Source organism: Mya arenaria, chromosome 10 (genome assembly GCF_026914265.1).
Source record: "Mya arenaria isolate MELC-2E11 chromosome 10, ASM2691426v1".
NCBI lineage: Eukaryota > Metazoa > Mollusca > Bivalvia > Myida > Myidae > Mya > Mya arenaria.
Window position 1 is genome coordinate 17170039 of NC_069131.1, and position 23718 is coordinate 17193756.

At 36.9% G+C, this 23718-nt stretch overlaps 1 protein-coding gene across 1 annotated transcript; it reads left to right on the forward strand.

The window, feature by feature from the left end:
* Positions 1-436: 436 nt before the first annotated feature.
* LOC128204394 (uncharacterized) lies at positions 437-977 on the forward strand. Its single transcript, XM_052905810.1, has 2 exons — positions 437-719; positions 769-977. The coding sequence occupies exons 1-2, from the start codon at positions 437-439 to the stop codon at positions 975-977; spliced, it is 492 nt and encodes a 163-aa protein (XP_052761770.1).
* The last annotated feature ends 22741 nt before the right edge of the window (positions 978-23718 follow it).

The following is a 23718-nucleotide window of genomic DNA, read 5'->3' on the forward strand; positions in this document are numbered from 1 at the left end:
GCTGTGGATCCAGATGTGGTTGCAGGGGCGGCAATGGAGGCGAAGGTGGCGGTGGTAGATCCAGAGGTTAGGGCAGGGGCGACAGTGGAGGCCGAGGTGGCGGTGGTTGATCAAGAGGTGGGGGCAGGTGCGGCAATGGAGGCGGAGGTGGCGGCTGTGGATCCAGAGGTGGGGGCAGGGGCGGCAATGGATGTGGAGGTGGCGGTGGGTGATACAGAGGTGAGGGCAGGGGCGACAGTAAAGGCGGAGGTGGCGGTGGTGTATCCAGAGGTGGGGCAGGTGCGGCAATGGAGGCGGAGGTGACGGCTGTGGATCCAGTGAGAGCAGGCGCGGTAATGGAGGTTGAGGTGGCAGCTCTGGATCCAGAGATGAAGGCAGATTTTGAAATGGAGGCGGAGGTGGCGGTGGTGGATCCATAGGCGATGTCAGGGCGGCAATGGAGACGGAGGTGGTGAATCCAGAGGTGGGAGCAGGTGCGGCGATGGAGGCGGAGGTGGCAACTATGGATCCAGAGGTGGGGTCAAGGGGTGGCAATGGAGGCGGAGGTGGCGGCTGTGGATCCAGAGGTGGGGGCATGGGCGGCAATGGAGGGCAGGTGGCGTTGGTAGATCCACAGGTTAGGGCAGGGGCGACAGTAGAGGCGGAGGTGGCGATGGGGGATCCAGGGGTGGGGGGTAGGGGCGTCAATGGAGGCGGAGGTGACGGCTGTGGATCCAGAGGTGAGGGCAGGCGCGGTAATGAAGGTTTAGCTGGCGGCTGTGGATCCAGAGGTGGGGGCAGGTGCGGCAATGGAGGTGGAGGTGGAGGTGGTGGATCCAGAGGTTAGGGCAGGGGCAAGTTTGGAGGCGGAGGTGGCGGTGGTGGATCCAGAGGTGGGGCCAAGAGCGACAATGGAGGCGGAGGTGGCGGCTGTGGATCTAGAGGTGGGGGAGGGGCGGCAATGTAGCGGAGGTGGCGGTGGTGGATACAGAGGTTAGGGCAGGGGTGACAGTAGGGGCGGAGGTGGCGGTGGTGGATCCAGAGGTAGTGGCAGTTGCGTCAATGGAGGCGGAGGTGACGGCTGTGGATCCAGAGATGGGGGCAGATGCTGAAATGGAGGCGGAGGTGGCGGTGGTGGATCCAGAGGCGATGGCAGGGCGGCAATGGAGACGGAGGTGGCGGCTGTGGATCCAGAGGTGGGGGCAGGTGCGGAAATGGTGGTGGAGGTGGTGGATCCAGAGGCGAGGGCAGGGGCGGCAATGGAGGCGGAGGCGGCGGTGGTGGATCTAGAGGTGGGGGCAGGTGTTGAAATGGAGGCGGAGGTGGCAGTTATGGATCCCGCGTTTGGGGCAGGTGCGGCAATGGAGGTGGAGGTGGCGGTAATGGATCCAGAGGTGAGTGCAGGTGCGGCAATGAAGACAGAGGTGGTGGTGATGGATCCAGAGGTGGGGGCAGGGGCGGCAATGGAGACGGAGGTGGTGGTGATGGAACCAGAGATGGGGGCAGGTTCGGCAATGGAGGCGGAGGTGGCGATGGTGGATCCAGAGTTGGGAGCAGGTGTTAAAATGGAGGCGGTGGTGACGGCTGTGGATCCAGAGGTGAGGGCAGGGGCGGCATGAAGGCGGAGGTTGCGGCAAAAATGATGACTGATAAGTGTTTGTTAAGTTCTTTGACTTTTGATATCTTCTGTTCAGAAAATCCATCTTGTGTGAAGTATGACATGTTGTATTACCGAATACGTCCCAGGTTGTGACAGGTCTCTGTATTTTTTTTGTATTTTTTTTTTGCAGTTTGTTTTGTCCTTTTTTTGTTGGATGTCTCAATGTCTTTTTGTGACCGAATTCTTAACGCTTGAAGGATTGGTTGATGTATGAGAAAAAGATGAGATTTTAGGCGTTTTTTAACCTTCTCGTTTCAGTTCGCTTTTCGCCTTGTTTACAGTTTGCTGAGCCGGAAAAGTAAAGCATATCCGTGTGTTTTATTTGTTACAAATAGTTTATCCATTTTTGTGGGTTTGGTACTTACAACTTAGATTAATTCATAATTTGGATAAAATGAGAAGCGTTTGAAGTGAAACGTAAGTAACACTTGTGAACTTATCAAATGCAAAATTGTCATTTACAGTTTTTATATCAAATTTAATCTCTTGAAACTCTGATCTATTTAACGGCAAATACAATGGAGTGTCAAACACATATTAATTCCATTTTTTCTTCGTTTTTGTCTATTCTTTTCAACAACGTGCGTTCACTTAAATTTGGAATACTTTCTTCGAATATATTAATTTTAAATAAATAAATACGATGTTGGTTAAACCTTACAATCAGATCTGTTTGTAACCTGATTGCCCTTAAAGCTACTTTCCAATAACCATCAAAATTAATTGGAAATATTTACTGTACTTTAAAACTAAAAGGTTTTTTATCAACAAAACTATTGTTGATTTCATTGTCTCTCACAAACCCGTCCCATCGAACAAAATACTCTAGTTTCCTCTGGACTTTTCTCTTTTTAAAACTTTATCAACAAAACAAAGACTGTCTTCATTTTTATCAGCAAGAATGATTTCATTCTGAATCACATAACCCGATATTGGTTCTCTATTCAAGTCAATAATTTTATACAATGGAAACCCGGGTTTAAATACTCTACCCTAAACTTTGAAAACTTCTGTAGTATATTGCTACTGGTAAGCCCGTTTAAAAAGATGTTTAGTGTAACTTAATCTAACCAAATCACCGATTTTATATATAAAACGAGAAGACGATTTTGGATATATTTAGGTTTAAGAAACATTTCACTCCAAAGTTGTGTTTTATTTTTCTTTATAACTTTACTAGGTGCTAATACATTCAAACTCCGATGAGGGGAACTATTGTAACTATTCGCAATATCTTGAACGGGATCTATATCTCTATTAAGTTGTTGATAACTTAACATTCCTAATACCATCCCACGTAGGGTACGAATGACTCGCTCCGCATAGTTTGCTTTAACAGTGCTTTGTAAATTAGCAAGTAAACTCCCCGCATTTTCATAAACGTTTTTAAAATCATAACTGATAAATTCGGAACCTCTGTCCGATCTAAACTTTGGGTACTATTGGACACTAAGATTATCTTTAATTGCTGACAATACAGTGTTAGGTATTTTATTAACTAATGGTCGAACGGATAGAAACGTGAACATATGTCCAAAATATCATAATCTACGAAAACAATTATTTAAACCATACTTTTGCCATTGGCCAACAAAACAAAAAAAAAATTACCCTTTTGTCCTCAGACAGCGAAAAAACTATGCACTGTGTTAGTAAATATTTATATCATGCACTTTTGTTACGATCTTGAACCTAATTATGTTGAGAATTGATATGATATATAGTATACTTCTCTATTGACTATGTCTTTGCTCTTCACGATGATTTGTTTCATATGATTTATTTAATATGTTTTGCATTTTGGATATAGATGATATGTCATTTAATGCTGAATAAATGTTATGCTATGTATGTTATGTTATATGTCTTAACAATGAGTAGGTATCTAACTCCATCGTTGCATTAATCAATAATATAAACTGCCATTAAATCTATATCACCCTGATCGTTCATACCCGCCAATTAAACCCTCGGTATATTATATGCATGTCTAGATTGACGTTAAATAGCATACGAATCTTGATTGTTGAGTCATTTGCTTGATTGCCTGCATTGTTAGAACCGAACTAATACTGTGATAGGATATGCTCCTCCTGCGTTCTATTCATGATCAAACATTTATATTTCAAGTCTGTGAGACGGGTATTTTAATTGAGTAAAGAAATAAAGGAAAAGAAAACATGTTTACAAAATAATACATTTATTTGAAACTTAACATCTATAAAATCAGTCAACATATGATGACACGCATTATATCACTTGAAATACATAAAGTGAATAATATGACAAATCATTTAGGTAATAAAATAAAGAATTACATAAACGGATAAGAATAATAAGTCATTTTACAGAAAATGATACACAGAATGGTAGAGTTCATAATTGTTCATGCCATCAATTCTTCTTTTGAGGGGAAAATGCAATAATACACATACAACATAGCATAACTTTTCTGTATTCTTCAGTTTTTGCGGTTAAAGATCCTTTTGGTCAACGCGATGGACAAACAGGTCGATCTTCAATGCAATTGATTGTCAACACCATTCTTTTCATTTTTCTACACCACTGTTCGGTTTTCATATGCTTCAGAAAGTCATTGCTCTCTAGCACAAGTTTGTGCATATCAATCGTATCCGAGGAAATATTCTAAATGTGCATCTTCCCAACCCTATAGTATACTACTTTCATGAACAGCGTTAAGCATGACGCTGAAGTAAATTTCTATTTCATGTTCATCGTCATCAGGATCTGTACCAATGATACAGTCACCATTAGTTTGGGAGGGGAGATTCATACATTCAACATTTTAACCATGCTAGAAAGTCTTGCCCACGGGCAAAGAAAAACAAGAACCCGTATGAAACTCCTTTTTAATGGTAATCACATTGTAATTACATCCGTTGTTGAAGACTGTCGTCTGTAGCATCATAGAAATCTTGTCTTGTAGCAATATTTAGCATGCAAATTAAATATTTTTCGCTTCAAATGTCATCATTAAAAGGTTTTCACGCACCTTCAAGAAATAATGCTTCATTCTCCTCAGAACTATTTAAATTTGACTATTAACATAATCTGAATCACTGCGCGCATATCCATGACAACTACGAATTATCACATATCCATACGCATTTATTTTCACAATGCAAAAAAGAGATCTAAAAAATACTTTTTTTTACTTAATTTTGCTTAACTGAGGTGGGAGAAAAAGCATCTACCATAGCCGCTCGTGTAAGATAGGTTCATCCCAGCCCACGCGCAGGGTGTTTTGCGGAAACTCGGTAAACCTCGTTACCGAAAGAAGTCTTCATTGTCTTTTATTTGAAAAAAAAGTTGTTAAAAGCGATATGAATTTACACTGGTCTTGTAATTCACCACGACTATTGTAATGATCAATGACAAAATAATGAATAATCAGATCAATATATCGTAACCGAAGAATGCTATTGTTCGTAGCGTATCATATGCCCCACTGAAATGAATACTGTCAATCTATGAACCCATAGACATTCCGCGGACCCAACAGAAACCGGGGGTATACCGGGGATAGCCGGGGACATGGGCCGTGTTTTTACCTTTCAGGTGGCCCCGCAGTGCCGGGTGAATGCGGTGTTTTTTTCTTCGCGCAAAATATAGCGTGGAATTGGCCTTACCTAGGGTCCCTTGGGTGCGGGGGCATTTGGAGGGGATTTTACCATCAGTTAGTCCCCGCAGGACGGGGATTTTACCCGGGTTGGCTGGACCGAAAGTCAAAGTCCCGGCTATTCCCCGGACCTGGGGGGGGGGGGGGGGGGCGTGGTCACAATTGCCTGGTGCATAATCTCTTTAGGTATTTATTTCCTTATGTGTCTGTATATAGCTCCCATTTTGCTTAAAATAGTAAATATTGAAGTCAAATTCCCGGAGGGTTATACGATTAGTCTATTAATAGGCTGGGAATTTGCGGGGTCAACGAAATTAACAATTTGAGCTATTGTAACTGAACAATTCATCACTAGTAAAACGGTTCAACAAGTATCTCGGGAATTATTGATCATGCTATGGTATTCACAGACTCGGACATCTACACCAAATATAATATACAGATACCAGGGAAAAATGTATATACTAGGACATGACTCTTAAAATTAATATCCATCTGTCAGGGAAAATATACAAGTACTCGGATATTACTCTTATACATTACTAGTCATACTAGGGCAGCAAAAAAATATATACACGTACTCCAATGCGAACTGCAATAATATATACAAACAACGTGACTCTTTATCTATGATATGGAAAATCTTACGAAATCGGTTAAGGGGCTAAAGAATGTCTTCCAAGGTGTATTTAATTTTTAAAAAAGTCATGGATGATAACGCATCTTATAGAAAGATCCCCGTGACCTTAGACTTGGGCATTCACCTGGGACAATAGATTCAACGCCAAGAAGTATTATGATGTTAGTATAGACTGCAAATGTTCTCATGTTCATTCTTCGTGTGGGTAAAACACGACCGGCAACTTATTTGAGCGGGTAGAAGTCTTCTGTTTTTATTTTTGGATTGGTTCCCGACTGCTCAATGAATTATTATCTAAAAGTGCAACTGATAGTTATATTTGTTAAACGTCTGTTTTTTAATAAAATATGCTTAGTTTTTAATTTAAACGTACATGAACGAATCCAATTGACAAAATATTGTTAGATGTTCAGGGGCTTTTTTAACCTTTGTAGAGTACATATATCATCTATATTTTATCAATCAACAGAAAAAATCGAGAATAATTATTATTATAATCTATTTAACCAACCTCTAAAAGGAAAATGTACACATCGACTTGTATTTTAACAGAACTATCATAGCATGTAAATTCTGTCATTGATGCGATTCTTTCAGGCTTATTCATTTCTAATCGGACTTATTCACATAAGAAGATTATAGGGCTTGTGTAAAATCCCAATTTTGATCACTGATTAGAATTACACATGTAGTTGCAAAAAAATGCATATGGCACTCTAGTTAAATCCGTGTTGAACAATCAAACCTATGCCGCCAAAAGGTGGAAGGCAAGCTCGAACGTGTCAGGTGAAAAGCTGCAAACAGCATAAAAAATGTACAAAAACATGGACCCGGGCTGTGTTATACAGATGCTTGTAGAACACAAGCTACTCTCCAATCCAAGAATGTCGTAGACAATAATGACTCATGCCGGCTACAATATTGACTATAACAACCCGTTTAAGAAACCAGACACTTGTGAGGCTTAAATCAGACAGCGACCTTCGTACATCTTGAATCCTGAGCAGATACTTCGGAAATAATGATATACCCTTTTAAGTAAACTCGTAAATACCTTACCAACATAATATCTTTTGTCGTAAAAACTGGTAAAGATTGGAAACTGGAAACTTATGTTATCCTCTTGAAGCTTGAACACCTCAAGACCGCTCTACAGAAAAAAGGCTAGCAAATCTCCCGGTGTTTAATTATATCGTAACTGGTCCTTCTTAAGCAAAAGAAGTGACATTCTATATGAACCCTAGTAGATTCAAATAAGGCATCTAGATTTTAAGCTTCTGTCGGAACACAGACATTTATCAATAACACAATGGAAACTACTGGGACAAGCCCAGTAGTCGAAAATAAAAATAAATATACCCTGTTTGGTGGCACAAGAAACAACCAATTCGGTAATTAAAAAAGATAATTAATATCGACCGTTCGAATTTGAACTGTATTGAGCAATACAAGGTCAGTTTTCAATTATGTCTATCAATAGCAGTGCGGTATTATATAAAAACCTGTCAGGGTAAGTTGAATCAGTACAATTATAAATTGGTGAGTCAGGTGGTGGTGGTGGTAACCATTTACTTCAGCTTGTTCCATCTGCTCATGTTATTTTCTTTGAGCATCACACACTAGAGGCCAACAATATTAATATTCAGTTCAACAATCAAGGAAAGAAGTAAGAAATAAGAAATGCACGTTAAATTTTATTCTTGTATCATGTTACAAATATTTATTTAGTCATAGCTCAAGAGCAAAATATCAGAAATAGCAGACAAGATTTTCTGTTTAAAACAAACGTACCCTTTGAATACATTGACATATCTTCTTAAGCAATCAAATCAGTTGATTTGTTTTCTGACAATACACACCACAATGAAATAAGAAGACAATTGGACATGACTTTAAAATACGAAGTCTTCTCTTTGTTCGGCTCGTAAAGCAAAACAAAAACACAGAGGATATTTATTTTCCTTTAGAAGAACTGAATTGCAAAAATAAGTCAATAGTTGATGTTGGTTTGAATAGTATAGGATTTGTATATAATAAATATACTCCTCAAATTCCCAGTCTGTCAATCGATTAAAACTCACCTTGAATTAAAGTTTTATAGGCAAAGAAGGAACTTATATGAAAATATGAGGCTTATCACTGCAGTATATATATATGAGGTTTATTATTAGTATTAATATTTTCTCAATTGGGAGGAAGGTGGTGTTTAGAAAAGAGAAATGGCCAGTTATTCTTTGACATATCCACATTGATATGAGGACAGTTCAGCAGGGGGTTACAAGGATTAGGACCAATACACAACAGTGTGTTTACCATTATGGGGGGGGGGGGGGGTCACATATATATTAAATGGTTACCTTAGGTCATTTAGACTGTAGGTAAAAACACATAGTGAATTAGTGAATGACACTATTGATTTTAGCCTGGTTTTCACATAGTGAAACATGGCTAATATAATGTTGCACGTCATCGTTCCGGCGGGCGGGTGGGCGGTGTCAAACTTACCTATGAAACATACTAACTTTAAGTGAGGGTTGACATATCTTGACCAAACTCAGTATATGGAATAAGCTAATGGAGATCTTTCATGGGATTGCATTTAGGACCCCCTAGGGTCAAGGCTACTGTTAGCAAAAATAGAAAAAAACGGTTGCAACTAAATAACTTTAGTTAGGGTTGACATCTCCTCACTAAACGTGGTATTTAGGAAGTGTTTATGGAGAATTTTCAGGAAATCAAATTTGGGGCCACTGCGGTCAAGGTCACTGTTTCTAAAAATAGAAAATGGTTGAAACTGAATAATTTTAGTTAAGGTTGACATATCTTGACTTAACTTGGTATTTAGGAAGAGTTTATGGAGAACATTCAGGGAATTGCATTTTAGCTGAAACTGAATCGAACAATAAAGGCTGAAATTCTTCTGCCAATCTTTGAAAACATAGTTTCGTTGTTTTGCGGCGTTTCTTATTGTTTATTTCACTGTACATGTTACAGTCCAAATTCATAGTCGTAGGTTAAGAGGTAAATAAGAGGTGACTTTGATAAGGGCACATCGAAGGGAACTAAGAAATATATGTGCAATGGACCTCAAACGTTTCTTATGGACATGTTCATATTGAGGACACTGAATATTTTGAATAAAAAGCCAATAGTTTGCGTTGAAGAGAATGTTAGACAGTAATAGTAAGTTGATATTGTTAAAAATGTGAACATTTGGTAAAGAATTTGAAAAGGGTACACAACGCAAACATGGTATATACTGTAGTTGGTTAATCTATTAAGGAGAATTTGTGAGTTAGTTGGCTATGATGTTTATTAAAGTGATTCCTCTATAAGTTTTAGCGTCGTTTATATCACCCTTCTTAAAAACTGGTGCGATTATGCCTGTTCCCCAAGACTTAGGATACTTATGTTAAGAAATATGCGATTATATTGTGACCAGACCGATGATTATCTAACCGGACTGTGCATTGCCGATTTTACTTATTGATATCCTTTGGAATACTTCTGTTTTAATCATCAGTTCAGCATGGTTTACTTTCACGGAATCTGATTGGTCAAAGGTTTATGTAACCTTTCTTATGATTGGTTCGTGGATATTTCGCTCACTGTTTCCCACGATTTTCTGCAGTCTCATTTTAGTAACTTTAAAATCCATGCGAGTCTTTTGGAGGTTTGTTTCAAGAGACTAACTAACCATTTCAATCACTGTGCGTGAGGAGAGGTGTACTGAAGCAGTTTTCAATACCACATGATATTGATTACAAATCAAGAACCTGACTTGCGTTGGTTTCTTATACCGGATAACCATACTGTTATAACTGGCGCCAACCAAACCAAACCCGTAAAGACCCCGGACAAAGTGAGTGACTGAGGAGCCTGGAAAGAAGGATCCTGGCAGACCCGTACAGATTGAGTGACTGAGATGTCTGGAAGGAAGGATCCTGGCAGACCCGGTACAGAGCGATTAGTTGAAAAGCCTATAAACGAGGACGTTTTTTTGGGAAGGGAGAATAACTCTATTGATACATGTTCCCTTATTCGAGCCAATTAGTCCTATCAACAGTGTTTATATCAGAACAGAGGATTAAATGTGCATATATATACGTAACAGTGCGTTGTGAAAGGTGCATTTAATTAAGTAACAGTGCTTTTATTAAACAGAGCTATTACCCAAACTTTGTTGCCTACAAACAGTAAGCTGGAGGGATCGAGGCGTATTTCAGAGGACATTACAAGGAGGATTCACCAGTGGACCAGGAGGTTTCAGTGACCACGGACACTGTCATTACTTTTGACATTATTCAAGTGCTAAAATATTTTTTTTATAATTGCTATATTGACAATTGTGCTAGTGGCTGTTATTCACAATTTGCGAGTGGAATCTAAAGCATTCTACTGAGGGCGTGATTACATATATTTTGTTGTTTACCCGAAAATTGCAGTTTCGTGCATCTAAATTCACATTATTTACTGTAATTTTACATTTACTGCTGTAATCTCAGCTTAATTCAGCTGTTGCTGCCATTTTCTGGCTAACACATGTAGAAAGATATTGTCAAAAGGAGAGAGATCCCACTGCACAATTAACTCTAACATTATGGGCTTAGGAATATTTAACAACTTCAGTTATTGAAACGAATGTAGGACGAATTGAACCACTTTCCAAGTGAACAAGGACTAAGTGGACCACTTGGTGAGACGAAGTGAACCATCTATATGTTATATAGGGAATATTATCTTAATGTTATATTACTATGTTTCAGAGTTTATTTCCTGTTTATAAATGATTTAATATATAGTATGAATAAATTATTAATCATATCTAACTGTTTAATTATAAGAATTTTGTATTTTGATATAACAATGTTTTGAAAAAAAGGAAAAGAAAAATTAAATACCTTTTTATTTAATCCTTATAATGAATATATTATCAAATACATCCTACTTAGTTGAATTTTATTCCATATATGTTAAAAAAAATCTCTATGTTTGTTGTTTATTTTAATTGTCATGAAGCTTAAAAGTCTAAGATTTTGGACATGCCTTTTCAATTTCAAACAGCTAAATAAACATCTTTAACAGTGTTGCAAATGTGTCAAATATTGCTTTCAAATGGCGATAATTACTAGATATCATCACCTTTCAGACAGTGTGCCATCACACAATAGCCACTATATAATACATATGTGGTTCACTTGGTCCTGAAATGGTACACTTTGGAACTGGTTCTCTTGTGAAATGGTTCACTTCGTCCTGCACCCTATTGAAACTATCAATTCTGATAACATACTTGGTGTCTAGGAATTTCTACTGATTTCTTGTAATATTCTGCTTTTCGGACATTCCTTATCTCCATTTTAGTTAAATATTTTTATATTTAATTTCTTGTGCTAGATAAATATCTCAGCTGGGACTAAATAAACATGCGTTTGTTTTGACACTTGACTTGGTTTGTCTCTTCTGATTGTCTGTTATTAATTAATTAACAGGTCGTAAACATCGGTTCAAAAACATATCTTTTGGAGCATAAAATCATTAGGAATGTAAACTAGCATGATGTATCATTGATTTTGTTTAATTGTTTACTGAAATTCTTTGACAGCGTGCTTTTTGAATCGCGATATTGAGTTTTCATTGGCTGTTCACTGTGACGTATGAATGCGTAATTAGCCCGATGAATCTTATCTCAAATTCTATTGGTCGTTCTGTGTACAGGTGTCATGTGACGTCACGATTGCTTAGCGACAATACCGAACTTAATGACCTCGCACTTGTTTGCCATACAATATTACGGACGTAATCGAAAACTATCTTGACAATTTTGCCTATTATTCCTTCGTATCGTAGTTTTTAGTTGAAAATAGTAGTTTGTAGCATACCACGATCATTTTGTATTGATAAGTTGCGTTTTGTTACGAGTTAATAATTTAGTGGCGATGTAATTGACAAAAACCTTTACGCATTTTATGATTTGCTTACTTTCGGTTTGATTGAAATTTCATTGTTATTTCCACGATATGTAATATTGTTACCCTGTAGAATCGCTTATAAACTATTTTGCTTTATTTTGATTTAAATTGTACACATTAATTAATTTATTTATTTAACATTTAGTTTATTTAGTTTGATTTTGTGAATTTGATGAGAAATAGCATTACCATTTAATTATTGCTTGATGGAATTTCTGACACTCTGAATAATATTTGTTTTAGTTTCAGCTTATTTGATTTGAATGATTGATTCTGTTTGATTGTGATTTAAATTGGAAATAGTCTTATTTCATTGGAATTTATTTGTCATTGATTGGAATGTTGTCTTTATTTATTTATTTATTTTTTTTTTTTTAATAATTTTTGGTGACATGATTATTTGAGGAAAATCTTTGAAATATTTGTTTGACTTAAATAACTTGAATAATTATACATTGATATTCGGTATAGAAGATTGATTTGACTCATTGATTGTGAATTTATTAATTGGTTAATTTTGATGATTAAACTCTTAATATTTTATTTGAATTTATGAAATAAATAAATTTTTGAAATATTTTCAAAATACTTACAGTGATTTGTACTTTTGCTCATTCATTGTATTAGAGCACATTGATTACTTTGGATTGCGTATTGATTACCCTGTATAAGATGTGATTACATTTTTTTTAAATTAATAGTGGAATTGTGAAGTGAAGGACTCTTATTTGTTTATTTGTTTCTTTGAAAGAGAGATGAACTGTGTTAATTAAGTGAACAAGTTTATCAATATAAACTGTGAATACTTGATAGTCATGGCTGCTAAAGAAGAGGCGCCTGAGGAAGTAGAAGCTTCTGGGGGTTTATCCAAAGAAGAAAGCCAAATGATTGGTTTGCTTAGGAGTTTGAAGTTGAAGGCAGATGTATCAGATCCTGAAAGAGCTGCCAGACTCATAGAAGTGTTAGGTGGAGTAAAACATGAACCCACTATTGACAAAGATGTGAAGACTGAACCAACACCGAACAACTCTTACCCAAAAGTTGAGCATATTTTATGGTGAAGAAGGAAAGGGAGAGGCTAATTGGGATAGTTTTAGATACGAAATTGAGTGCATAAAAAATGCTAGGAGTTACTCCGAGGAACAAATCATGTTCGGAATTTGATGCTCAACGAAAGGAGCAGCAGCAGATAAGATTAGGAGATTAGGTCAAGGGGTTAAATTGAACAAAGTTCTGGAAAAACTAGATGATTCTTATGGGATAGTATGAACAAAGGAGAGCATAATGAAACGATTTTACACATGTGAACAAAAGAGTGGGGAATCAGTGGAAACATACATGTATGTTTAAACAATATTAAACACACATTTGGATTTCTGGAGCACAAAGTGCTGAAATTGCCCTATCTTATACCGTAAAGTCCATACCCTTGATATATGGGGTGTAGCCTCACAGAGTGGCCCTTAACTAAGCTTGTTCAAATTATGTCTTACGGGTAAAATGGCCGCACAGCTGGTGTCTATATATTTATATAGCAATATAATTAAAAAAAATTATCTGCAGACGCAAATCAAATTATCTCAAAATGTCAAATTATGTCCCTGGGGTCAAAACTTGCTTGCATGCCCCAAGGATCACAAGTTTTCTATATACTTAAATAGAAAAACAGTTTTACATCTTCTTCTATGAGTCCACAAAGCCTAGCCACATGATATTTGGTATGAAGCTCATTTATTAGTTCTTTATTAAGATTAACTTCCTTAAAGGCCTAGATTAATCCTTCTATAAGTGAACCCCCCCCCCAAAAAAAAAAAAAATTAAAAATAAAAAATTGTGTATAGTACACAACTTCGATGTATTGATCTTTATCTAATTGCATAATTGTCTTATCAGATTTCTGATCTGAGTAACCAGCTGTGCAATTTTCGAGGTTTTATTAAAGAAATGGACCCTAAATGGCCCTGAGCCTATTAACAAATACACAGGAAAATGTGAAACCAGTGATATTAGCAGGAGATGCACAGCAGGGGATTGTCATGCCAAACATTCCTTAAACTAGGCCTTTAACAACCAGTGAGCTACCACCCTTCCCTAAATTTGCCATGAATAAATAGAATTGGACGTGGAAATGGGTGGCAGTTGGTGGAGTACTGGAACGGGTGGCACTTGGTGTAAAATGATGAAAAACAGAAGAAAATGGGACTTAGATCTATTTTTTCACCATTTTCACCCAAATGCCACCCAAACGTCGAGTATTGGAACGTTTCCCACCAAATGCCATGTGGCAATATTTTCCACCAAATGCCACCCCAACGTGGCAGTTGGTGGAGTATTGGAACGTTTTCCACCAAATGCCATGTGGCAATATTTTCCACCAAATGCCACCCAAACGTGGCAGTTGGTGGAGTATAGGAACGTTTTCCACCAAATGCCATGGGGTGGGGTCTGAAAAAAATAGGTGTATAATAACATTTCTTTATACATCTTCAACTTCATTGTACAAATTGAAAGATACTTTTTAAACTTAGTACATTCCTACAATGAGTATTATTTTGTTAATTCTTTTGGAAAAAAGTGAAACAAGTATACTTGACAGTACATGCATAAAGCTTATAAATCTCTGTTCAAACTTTAAACACAGACAAAGAGCCTAATATGTGTAAAATAAAAACATATATGATAAGTCCTGATCTTATCTGTTTGATAATATGATAAAAACAGTTACCTTTTAATCAATTCATTTAATTAAACAAAACTGCACTAAAAAAATTCTCACTATTAAAAGTTCCACAAATACTAGTAACAGTTAGAAAATTCAAATATTTTGAAGAGATTTTCCAACAGAGAGGTCATTCTGAGTTCAAATAAAAAAATGGGATCCCTGTACCTTTGAGGAAATAGCAACAGAGCACATGTACACAGAAAACTGAGTTTGAATAATCATTATCATGATCATGATAATCATCATCACATTGCTGTTGTCATCATCATTGTCATCATCATCATCGTCATCATCACCAGCATCATCATCACCAGCATCACCATTATCATCAACATGTTGTTGTTGTTGTTGTTATTGTTGTCACCACCACCACAATCATCATGATCACCTTCACCACCACCACAAACATCGTAATCACCAACACCACAAACAACCAACACCACCAACACAATTGTCAAAATCAACCACCACCACAACTATCACCACCACCAACACAATCATAATCACCACCACCACCACAATCATCATAATCACCACCACCACCATCATCATTATCACCACCACCCTCACCATCATCATAATCACCACCAACACCACCACCATCATAATCACAGCCACCACCACAATCATCATAATCACCACCACCACCACCAGCATCATCATCATAATCACCACCACCACCACCTCCACAATCATCATCATAATCACCACCACCACCACCACAATCATCATCATAATCACCACCTACACCACCATCATCATCATGAACACCACCACCACCACCATCATCATCATCATAATCACCAGCACCACCATCATCATAATCACCACCACCACCATCATCATAATCACCACCACCACCATTATCATCATCATAATTACCACAACCACCACCACCATCATAATCACCACCACCACCATCATCATAATCACCACCACCACCATCATCATAACCACCACCACCACATCATCATAATCACCACCACCACCAACATCATCATCATAATCACCACCACCACCACCACCATCATAATCATCACCACCACCACCACCACCACCATCATCATTATCACCACCACCACCACCACCACCACCATCATCATAATCACCACCACCACCACCACCACCACCACCACCACAATCATCATGATCGCCACCACCACCACAATCATCACGATCATTATCACCACCACCACTATCCAAATCACCACTTCCACCACCACAATCATCATGATCACCACCACCACCACAATCATCACGATCATTATCACCACCACCACCACCATCATGATCACCACCACCACCACCACAATCATCATGATCACCATCACCACCACCACCATCCAAATCACCACTTCCACCACCACAATCATCATAATCACCACCACCACAACCATCATAAACCACAATCTTCATAATCACCACCACCACCATTATCATAATCATCATCAAAAGAACCAACAACATCATAATCATCATCTATAGAACCACCTGAACATCATAATCATCAACATGGTGAAGAGTAGTGGGACTATAGTTATAGTAGAAGTGGGAGAAATCCCCAAAAGTATTATTACCAGTTAGTTATGTAATTATAATTTTAATCATTATGTTATGATGCTAAAACAGCAGCATGAACAGCAACTGAATGCTATTCTTATTCCATGATGATAATTAATGGTGAATTCTACTGAGTTCCCTCTTACAGAACACTTGAAATTTTCTAAGTCTTTTCACCAAATGCCACCCAAAGAATTAACTAAGTTCAGTTTTTCACCAACTGCCATATGAAAAATTAACTAAGTCCAACTTTTTCACCAAGTGCCACATGTAAAAAAAACTGAGTTTAACTTTACACAAAATGCCACCTCCAATTGGGTGGAAATTTCATGGCAATTGGTGAAATTCTTGATATTCCACCAAATGCCTCCCATTTTCCACCAAGTGCCACCCATTTTCCACCAAATGCCACCCAAATCCATGGCATTTGGTGGAAATTGGTGGCAAATTTAGGGAAGGGGATGGCTGTTAATAAAGTCTTTGGTTACTAAGGATGTCATTTGTTGAAAAGGTAGTCTTTGGATTTGGATACTCAAGTTAAAGATAATTGCTAAGGTATTCATTGGATTATTAGGACGTATTTGTTTGCAATAAAATAAGTGGTTGCTATGAAAGTAAGAGGCTGCTTATGAAGTTCATAAGCAGTCAATCAATTCCCGGTCAGCAAAACAAGGGCTTACTGGATGTTAAAATTGTACACAATGAAATATATAATGTTTCATCCGCTGTTCATCCACACAGTCATTATGATTTAGGCTTACTCAGCATATCTCACAATTCTGTAAAAGGCTTGACGCCAAAGAATATTCAATGAATAATATAAGTGCAAATGGGTCATGATTGCACAATTTTCCAGAAAATAAGAAGTATTTAATTTAGTTAATTGCTTTAGAACTAGGGCGCGTTCATTTTTAAGTATATGTACGAATGCTGTATACCAAATTGATCTCGTAGTTGCAGTTGTATTATTGTGTGTCTCTGTGTATGCTCAACGTTTATCCGTGTGCATTTAAACAAGATAATCACAACAAGGCTTTGAGACGCTCATGCCGTCCAAACCTTTCCTAAAGGCTAAACATGTTGAGTCCTTTTCGGGATATCCTGCCATATAATTATCCCCAATTGTATTACAGGACTAGAGTGATATTGCACGGTTTTTATGCCTCGCACTTCAACAACAATTGTTAAAAATTAATAAAAAAAAATGAAAAATAATGAATGTTCTTGCTATACCTCTGCATCGTCTGCAATATTCATTCGATTTATCCGATGAAAATTTTGGACAAAGTCATAATGGCATGTTAAAAGTCTTCCAAATGTCTCATGTAATGGAAGTTAAATTTAAAAAACGATTTCCGGGGAATGAACTTGAAATTATGAAATTTAATATAACATTGTAGTTTTTCCAGACATCTTATCAAAATGCAAATGGCTTTGATGGCCAAGAGACCAATAAAAGACAGTTATTATTCAGCGTTTGTTTACCAATATTTAAATCAGATTATATGACGATTCGGTAGTAATTACCTGTAAAACAAATGAGTGAACTACTTATGAAAGTTATGTTATATATGCTGTCAAAATTGAATGTACACCATTACCATGAAGACGAATAGCAAATAAAGCCAAAAAAGTACCACTTTTAAGATCTATATGTCTAAAGGATTTGCACAGCTAGGCACCTTACTGCGTGAATCTGTACAGTTTCATATCGATTAGATCAATATTACTCGTGAATCCATCTGGAATATTGTGCAAAGCGCGATTTCAAATTTAGCACCACTACATGTAGGTGCTGCTCTAGCGTGCATATTTCCATAATGTTCAAATGACCATAGCTCTTTAAATACCAGTTATATCTTCATGCAAAACTGCTATACGTTTAAACTGCTATACATTTTTACACTAGATTTGAATGAGTGCATTGAACAGCTTTGAACCAAAGTTTGAATTAATATGAAAAAAATAGAACGAATGTAAAGCAAAGAAACTTTTAAAGATGAAATAATAAGAAATTATTAAAAACTATAAACTGTAAATAATATTTTCAATTTCCTTATCCTTATCAGACTATTAGAAGATGGCGGCATATAGGACATTCGCCAGCCCAGAGCCCCAAAACTGGCTGAAACAATGGAGGGCCGTTTTCATTACGAGGAAAGCTATCTTGCCTTCTGTCAAGACAAAATCTAGCCATCTGCACACTGATATTTTACAGAAGGCATCGAATGAGCAGACTTGTTCATTAGACCATGGTCGTATATCTGACAACAAACCAATACCTTGTCGATATCATGAAAAACTTCGAAATAAAATCATAGCTATACACAAAAGAACGAAACCATCGTGGCGAAACGCTTCTACTGACAAATGGCTAGACTCGTTTGATGTCGCCAAGTTATTCATGCAGTCAGCTGGGTATGAGGATAAATCTTCATTTGATGAAATTGACTTCAACGGACTGGCAGCCTTTATATATAACTGCGGGAAATTCACATCAACTGTGGAAACACTATCTGACGAGGTAATGATATTCTTTCTTTAACAGGTCCCGAAGACAATAAAACATTAACGGCTTTCGCACTGGCTATGACATATAAAATCAAACATCAATTGCCAAATTTTATTTTGTATGTTCAAACGAGTTCATGCTCGATGGACAGTAACCATAAGGATTGAACTTTTTTAATGTAAATTTAACTTTCAGACTCGGAATTTTGTGAACAAGATCCGGCATATGCCAGACTTATGTTCAAAGGCCCTGACAGACCAGGCCACCACTGAGTGTATAGACAGCATGCTTGCGTTGCTGAACGACCCAGATTTCCAGGGAGATCCAGAGATACTGGAAGCAAGCAATCAGCTGGATGAGGTAAAGTAAAACACAATAAGGTGGAATATAAATTTGAGGATGAGATAAAAGGTTGATATGCGGACAAAATAGCGACCAATAGGTAAACGATATATACGCGAGTGAAATGAAAATAAATATTTGTACATGTAAAGTGGTTTAGGAGACAAAATAGCAAAATAGTGATATAAGAAACTATGATAAACATACAGGCAAGATAGCTTCATAGGTATATTAAGAAGTCACTTTTTTATAAACATGTATACATTTATACATTCTTTTAAGAAATATACAAATCAAATATACACGGATGTTTGTGTCCAGAAAGACACATGTCTTATGATTGCATTGTCTATAATAATCATGTCACATTCAGAACCCCATATTGGTGCACCTTTTCAAATCCCGGGGTGCTTATGTTGGTGTAACAAAGCCAATACCTGTGACACGGATCCTTGAAAATCTTTTTTCGCATTTCATTTTGATCGAAATGTTTTTTTTCGCCCTTTTAACGTATATAATATCAACCTATCGTGTTACACCATGTATCAAGCCCAGATCGCTGTTTTTTAGGCATCTTTGACAAGCTTCATTCCTATTATGCCCCATATTGTAACAATCTTAGGAAATTACATATTTGTAGCTGTGACTGTAATTAATACACATAACACACGGAACTGGTTGTAACAAGATTTTATATTAAAATATATGTGCTGTAACTCATGTAGTATCAACCTTATCGGGGTGTAACAACCTGTAACAAGTTTAGAACGCGGATGGTTTTCAGGGGTTTGACATGTCACACCCATTTACATCCCCTATTTTAAAAGGATGTTACAATCTGAAGAAAGAAAACAATCCTATTTGAGGTGGTTAATGCAATTGTTATACGTATAACAAGAGTAGTAGTGTGTAACAAAGTATTGAAAAGAAGTGTTTTATTTCCTCAGTGGAATATTGGGTTACGCGTTTACATAGGTGTTCGCACTTTCCCAACCGCTTATTCTTCCTAGAAATTGAGGTTGTGATTGGGGAGATGTATTGTGTGTTGTAACAATAGAGTTGACAGGTGATAATTGGCGAAAATTGCTATACTGTGCCGAAAAAGTTGCGTGTCTAGTTTTAAGAAAAAATGTTAATTTCATAAAAAGAACACATATATAGAGCTGATTTTTATTTGCAATTTATGAGAGTTCATATAGTTAAAAATGCAAGAATAAATGGAAAAACATAAGAATATATATTAAAGTATGAATATATATAATTACTCAGCACACTATAGATATAATTATATTCTTCAATAATGCATTTTAACAGTATAAATGAGGAGCACATATTCAAATATATTTAACCAGGTTTCCACAAAGTGAAACCTGATTATTAGAATGGCGAACGTCGTTGTTCGGGCGGGCGGGCTAGTGGGCTGGCGGGCGGTCGGCGTCAAACTCACCTATGAAACTGAATAATTTTAGTAACGGTTTACATATTTTGACCAATCTTGGCCTATAGAAAGAGTTTACAGGTACCTTTCATGGGATTGCATTTGGGGTCCCTAGGGTCAAGGTCAAGGTCACTGTTACTAAAAATAGAAAAACGGTTGAAACTGAATAACTTTAGTTAGGGTTGACATATCTTGACCAAACTTGTTCTATAGAAAGAGTTTATGTGTACCTTTCATGGGATTGCGTTTGGGATCCCTAGGGTGAAGGTCAAGGTCACTGTTACTAAAATTGATAAACGGTTGAAACTGAATAACTTTAGTTAGGGTTGACATATCTTGACTAAACTTAGACTATAGGAAGAGTTAATGAAGACCTTTCATGGGATTGCGTTAAGGGTCCCTAGGATCAAGGTCAAGGTCACTGTTGCTAAAAATAGAAAAAACAGTTGAAACTGAATTACTTTAGTAAGGGTTGACATATCTTGACCAAACTTGGTCTATAGGAAGAGTTTATGAATACCTTTCATGGGTCAAGGTCACTGTTGCTTAAAATAGAAAAATGGTTCAAACTGAATATATTTAGTTAGGGTTGACATATCTTGACCAAACTTGGTCTATATGAAGAATTTAAGGATACTTTCATTGGATTGCGTTTTGGGGTCCCTAGTTTCAAGGTCAAGGTCACTGTTACTAAAAATAGAATAACAGAAAAAAACTGAATAATTTTAGTCAGGGTCTACATATCTTGACCAAACCAGGTATAAAGGAAGAGTTTATGTATACCTTTCATTGGATTGCGTTTGGGGTCCCTTGATTCAAGGTCAAGGTCACTGTTACTAAAAATAGAAAAAAGGTTGAAACTGAATAACTTAATTTAGGGTTGACATATCCTGACACACCTTGGTACATGTATAAAGGAAGAGTTTATGGATACCTTTCAATGGATTGCATTTGTGGTCCCTAGGGTCAAGGTCACTGTTACTAAAAATAGAAAAACAGACACAGGCTGAAGTTCTTCTGTCAGTCATTAAGAACCTGTTTTCGTCGCATTGCGGCGTTTCTTGTTAATGTATGAATTGATTGATATGAAGTTAAAACATATATTAACACCTAAATTGACCTAATACAAAACTTTGATGCTACCTTTTCCCACACATTTACTTCAGTTTTACTAAGTTGGCAACAGCATCAACATATGTCATCATATCCATATGGCCGTATTAGTTTTATGGTACTACCCCTCAACATGATTTGTAGTATGTGGACCTTCATTCTCGTCGTGGTTCCAACATTTTCTTGTTTTCAAGCTGTACATGTAGCCAAGAGTCTGGCCTACCCTGCTATTATCAATGAACAGTATATATACTAGCGCGTTTGCCATTTTCAATGGTAGCACCGGTTACATCGTGAAATTTGAGTATCAACTCAAAATGGAGTTTTCAGACTGGCATCTAATCAGAGTTATGTGGTTACATTTATTACAATAAACAAAACAACGTTTGTTACAGTATCATTACATATTTACTCTATTTCACTTTCAGTTAAAGACCCAAATTATAGATCCCAAGGCGGACTGGTTGAAATATATCATTGAAGATACTACTATCAGAGGCGTTCAAGAAATCACGGAACTTGCTTGTGCTAAAGAAGGAAAATACAGCGAACGTGCAAATGAGATAAAGGGTGACATTGAAAAACTCAACGATATGTTAATGTCCAGTATAAAGGAACAAGGTGAGAGTGTCATTAACGATATAAAGAAAACTTCTGACAATTCTCTTGCACAGCTGGATTTGTGCGTAGTCAATGCTAAGAACATTCTGATTGAGACAACCGAAGAAGGCATATTTAAACTAAAAGACACCATTGAGAAGGGCAAAAACGAACTGAGTAAAAAACAAAAGAAAGAAAGTGAAGAAATGGAGAAGCTAAAATTAACGAAAGCGAAATCAGGTAAGGCTCTTCAAAGTAGCATTTTTTTAAAGAATGTATAAAGCAATCGACGTGGGTTGCAACACGAATGTCCAATGTACACGTCTGTCGACGTGATGTTAAAATATCATAGGAAAAACTCAATCACAACATGACAACTAAAACAAATAAAAATAAAACGTTATGAAGCATTTTTCTAAGTAAGAGCTCTAGGGAAATGATTGAGAACTCATTTCTTCAGAAACGAGTAAAGGTTTTTTTGAAAGCAATATTTTCACCATCACTATATAAAAAGTTTTTTATTAGATGGTAATGATAATTGATAAACTAGTTTGGTGCATGTGCGGTCTGTGAAGTCTATACAGTTGTGTTTATACGTATTGAGTCTCTCGTTCAGAGTATTTGTGTCCCTAACCTTTCGTCTCTAAAAAGAATTCAAACTTGAATGTATTGGTTCTGGGCTTGTCTCTGTATGCTACAAAGTAGTATTAACATAGATGTAAACATGTAAAACATTTATTTGATTGCATGAGGCATAGTTAGCTAGGTATATATTATTGGAAACATTTCAAGTATTGTTTTTTCTTAACTTGAAAGCATAATCTTAATATAAAATAATAGGTATACTTTCAACATCCAGGGTTAATGCATAAAGTTAGGTGACAGGGAACACGTTCACAATGCACAGACCATTTCCACCCATGAACAAAACACAATATATAAATGCTTATAATTCATGTATAGAAATGCTTCAAAATACCACAGATTCACGTTCAACTACAAAAGCACTATCGTGTGTGACAGACTGGAAATTACTAGCTTGTGATGTTTAAAAGAAAACACATGTTACAGCTGATAAGTAATCGTTTTTAGCAGTCAAATCCCTTATTTATTGATAAGACTTTAATATGTATAATGTTTATTGGAAAATAACCAGTGGTTACAAAGTCCCCATAATGGAAATTTTATTTTTTGGTTTTCGAAAAACACCTGACACATATCTGTGCAAAATGAAGTCAATGTCAATTTACTACACTGGTGAAATATAAGGAAATATGTGATGGTTGTTTTACAATTAAAACCTGCACTGTTCTGTGATAAACGTTTATCTTCAATGGCTAAACTGACCGTATGATTATTGTCTTAGAATATACTTATATTCATTTAGTTGAGAAAATAATGCATTATGCCTTAATAATAAGAAAAATCATTGTTTTACCTTTAATTACATTAATATACTCACAACATCAAATTCTCATTAAATTCAAAAGGATAATACAAAAGGACCTTTTTCCTGCGTCCAAAAGCAAGTTTAGGTCAA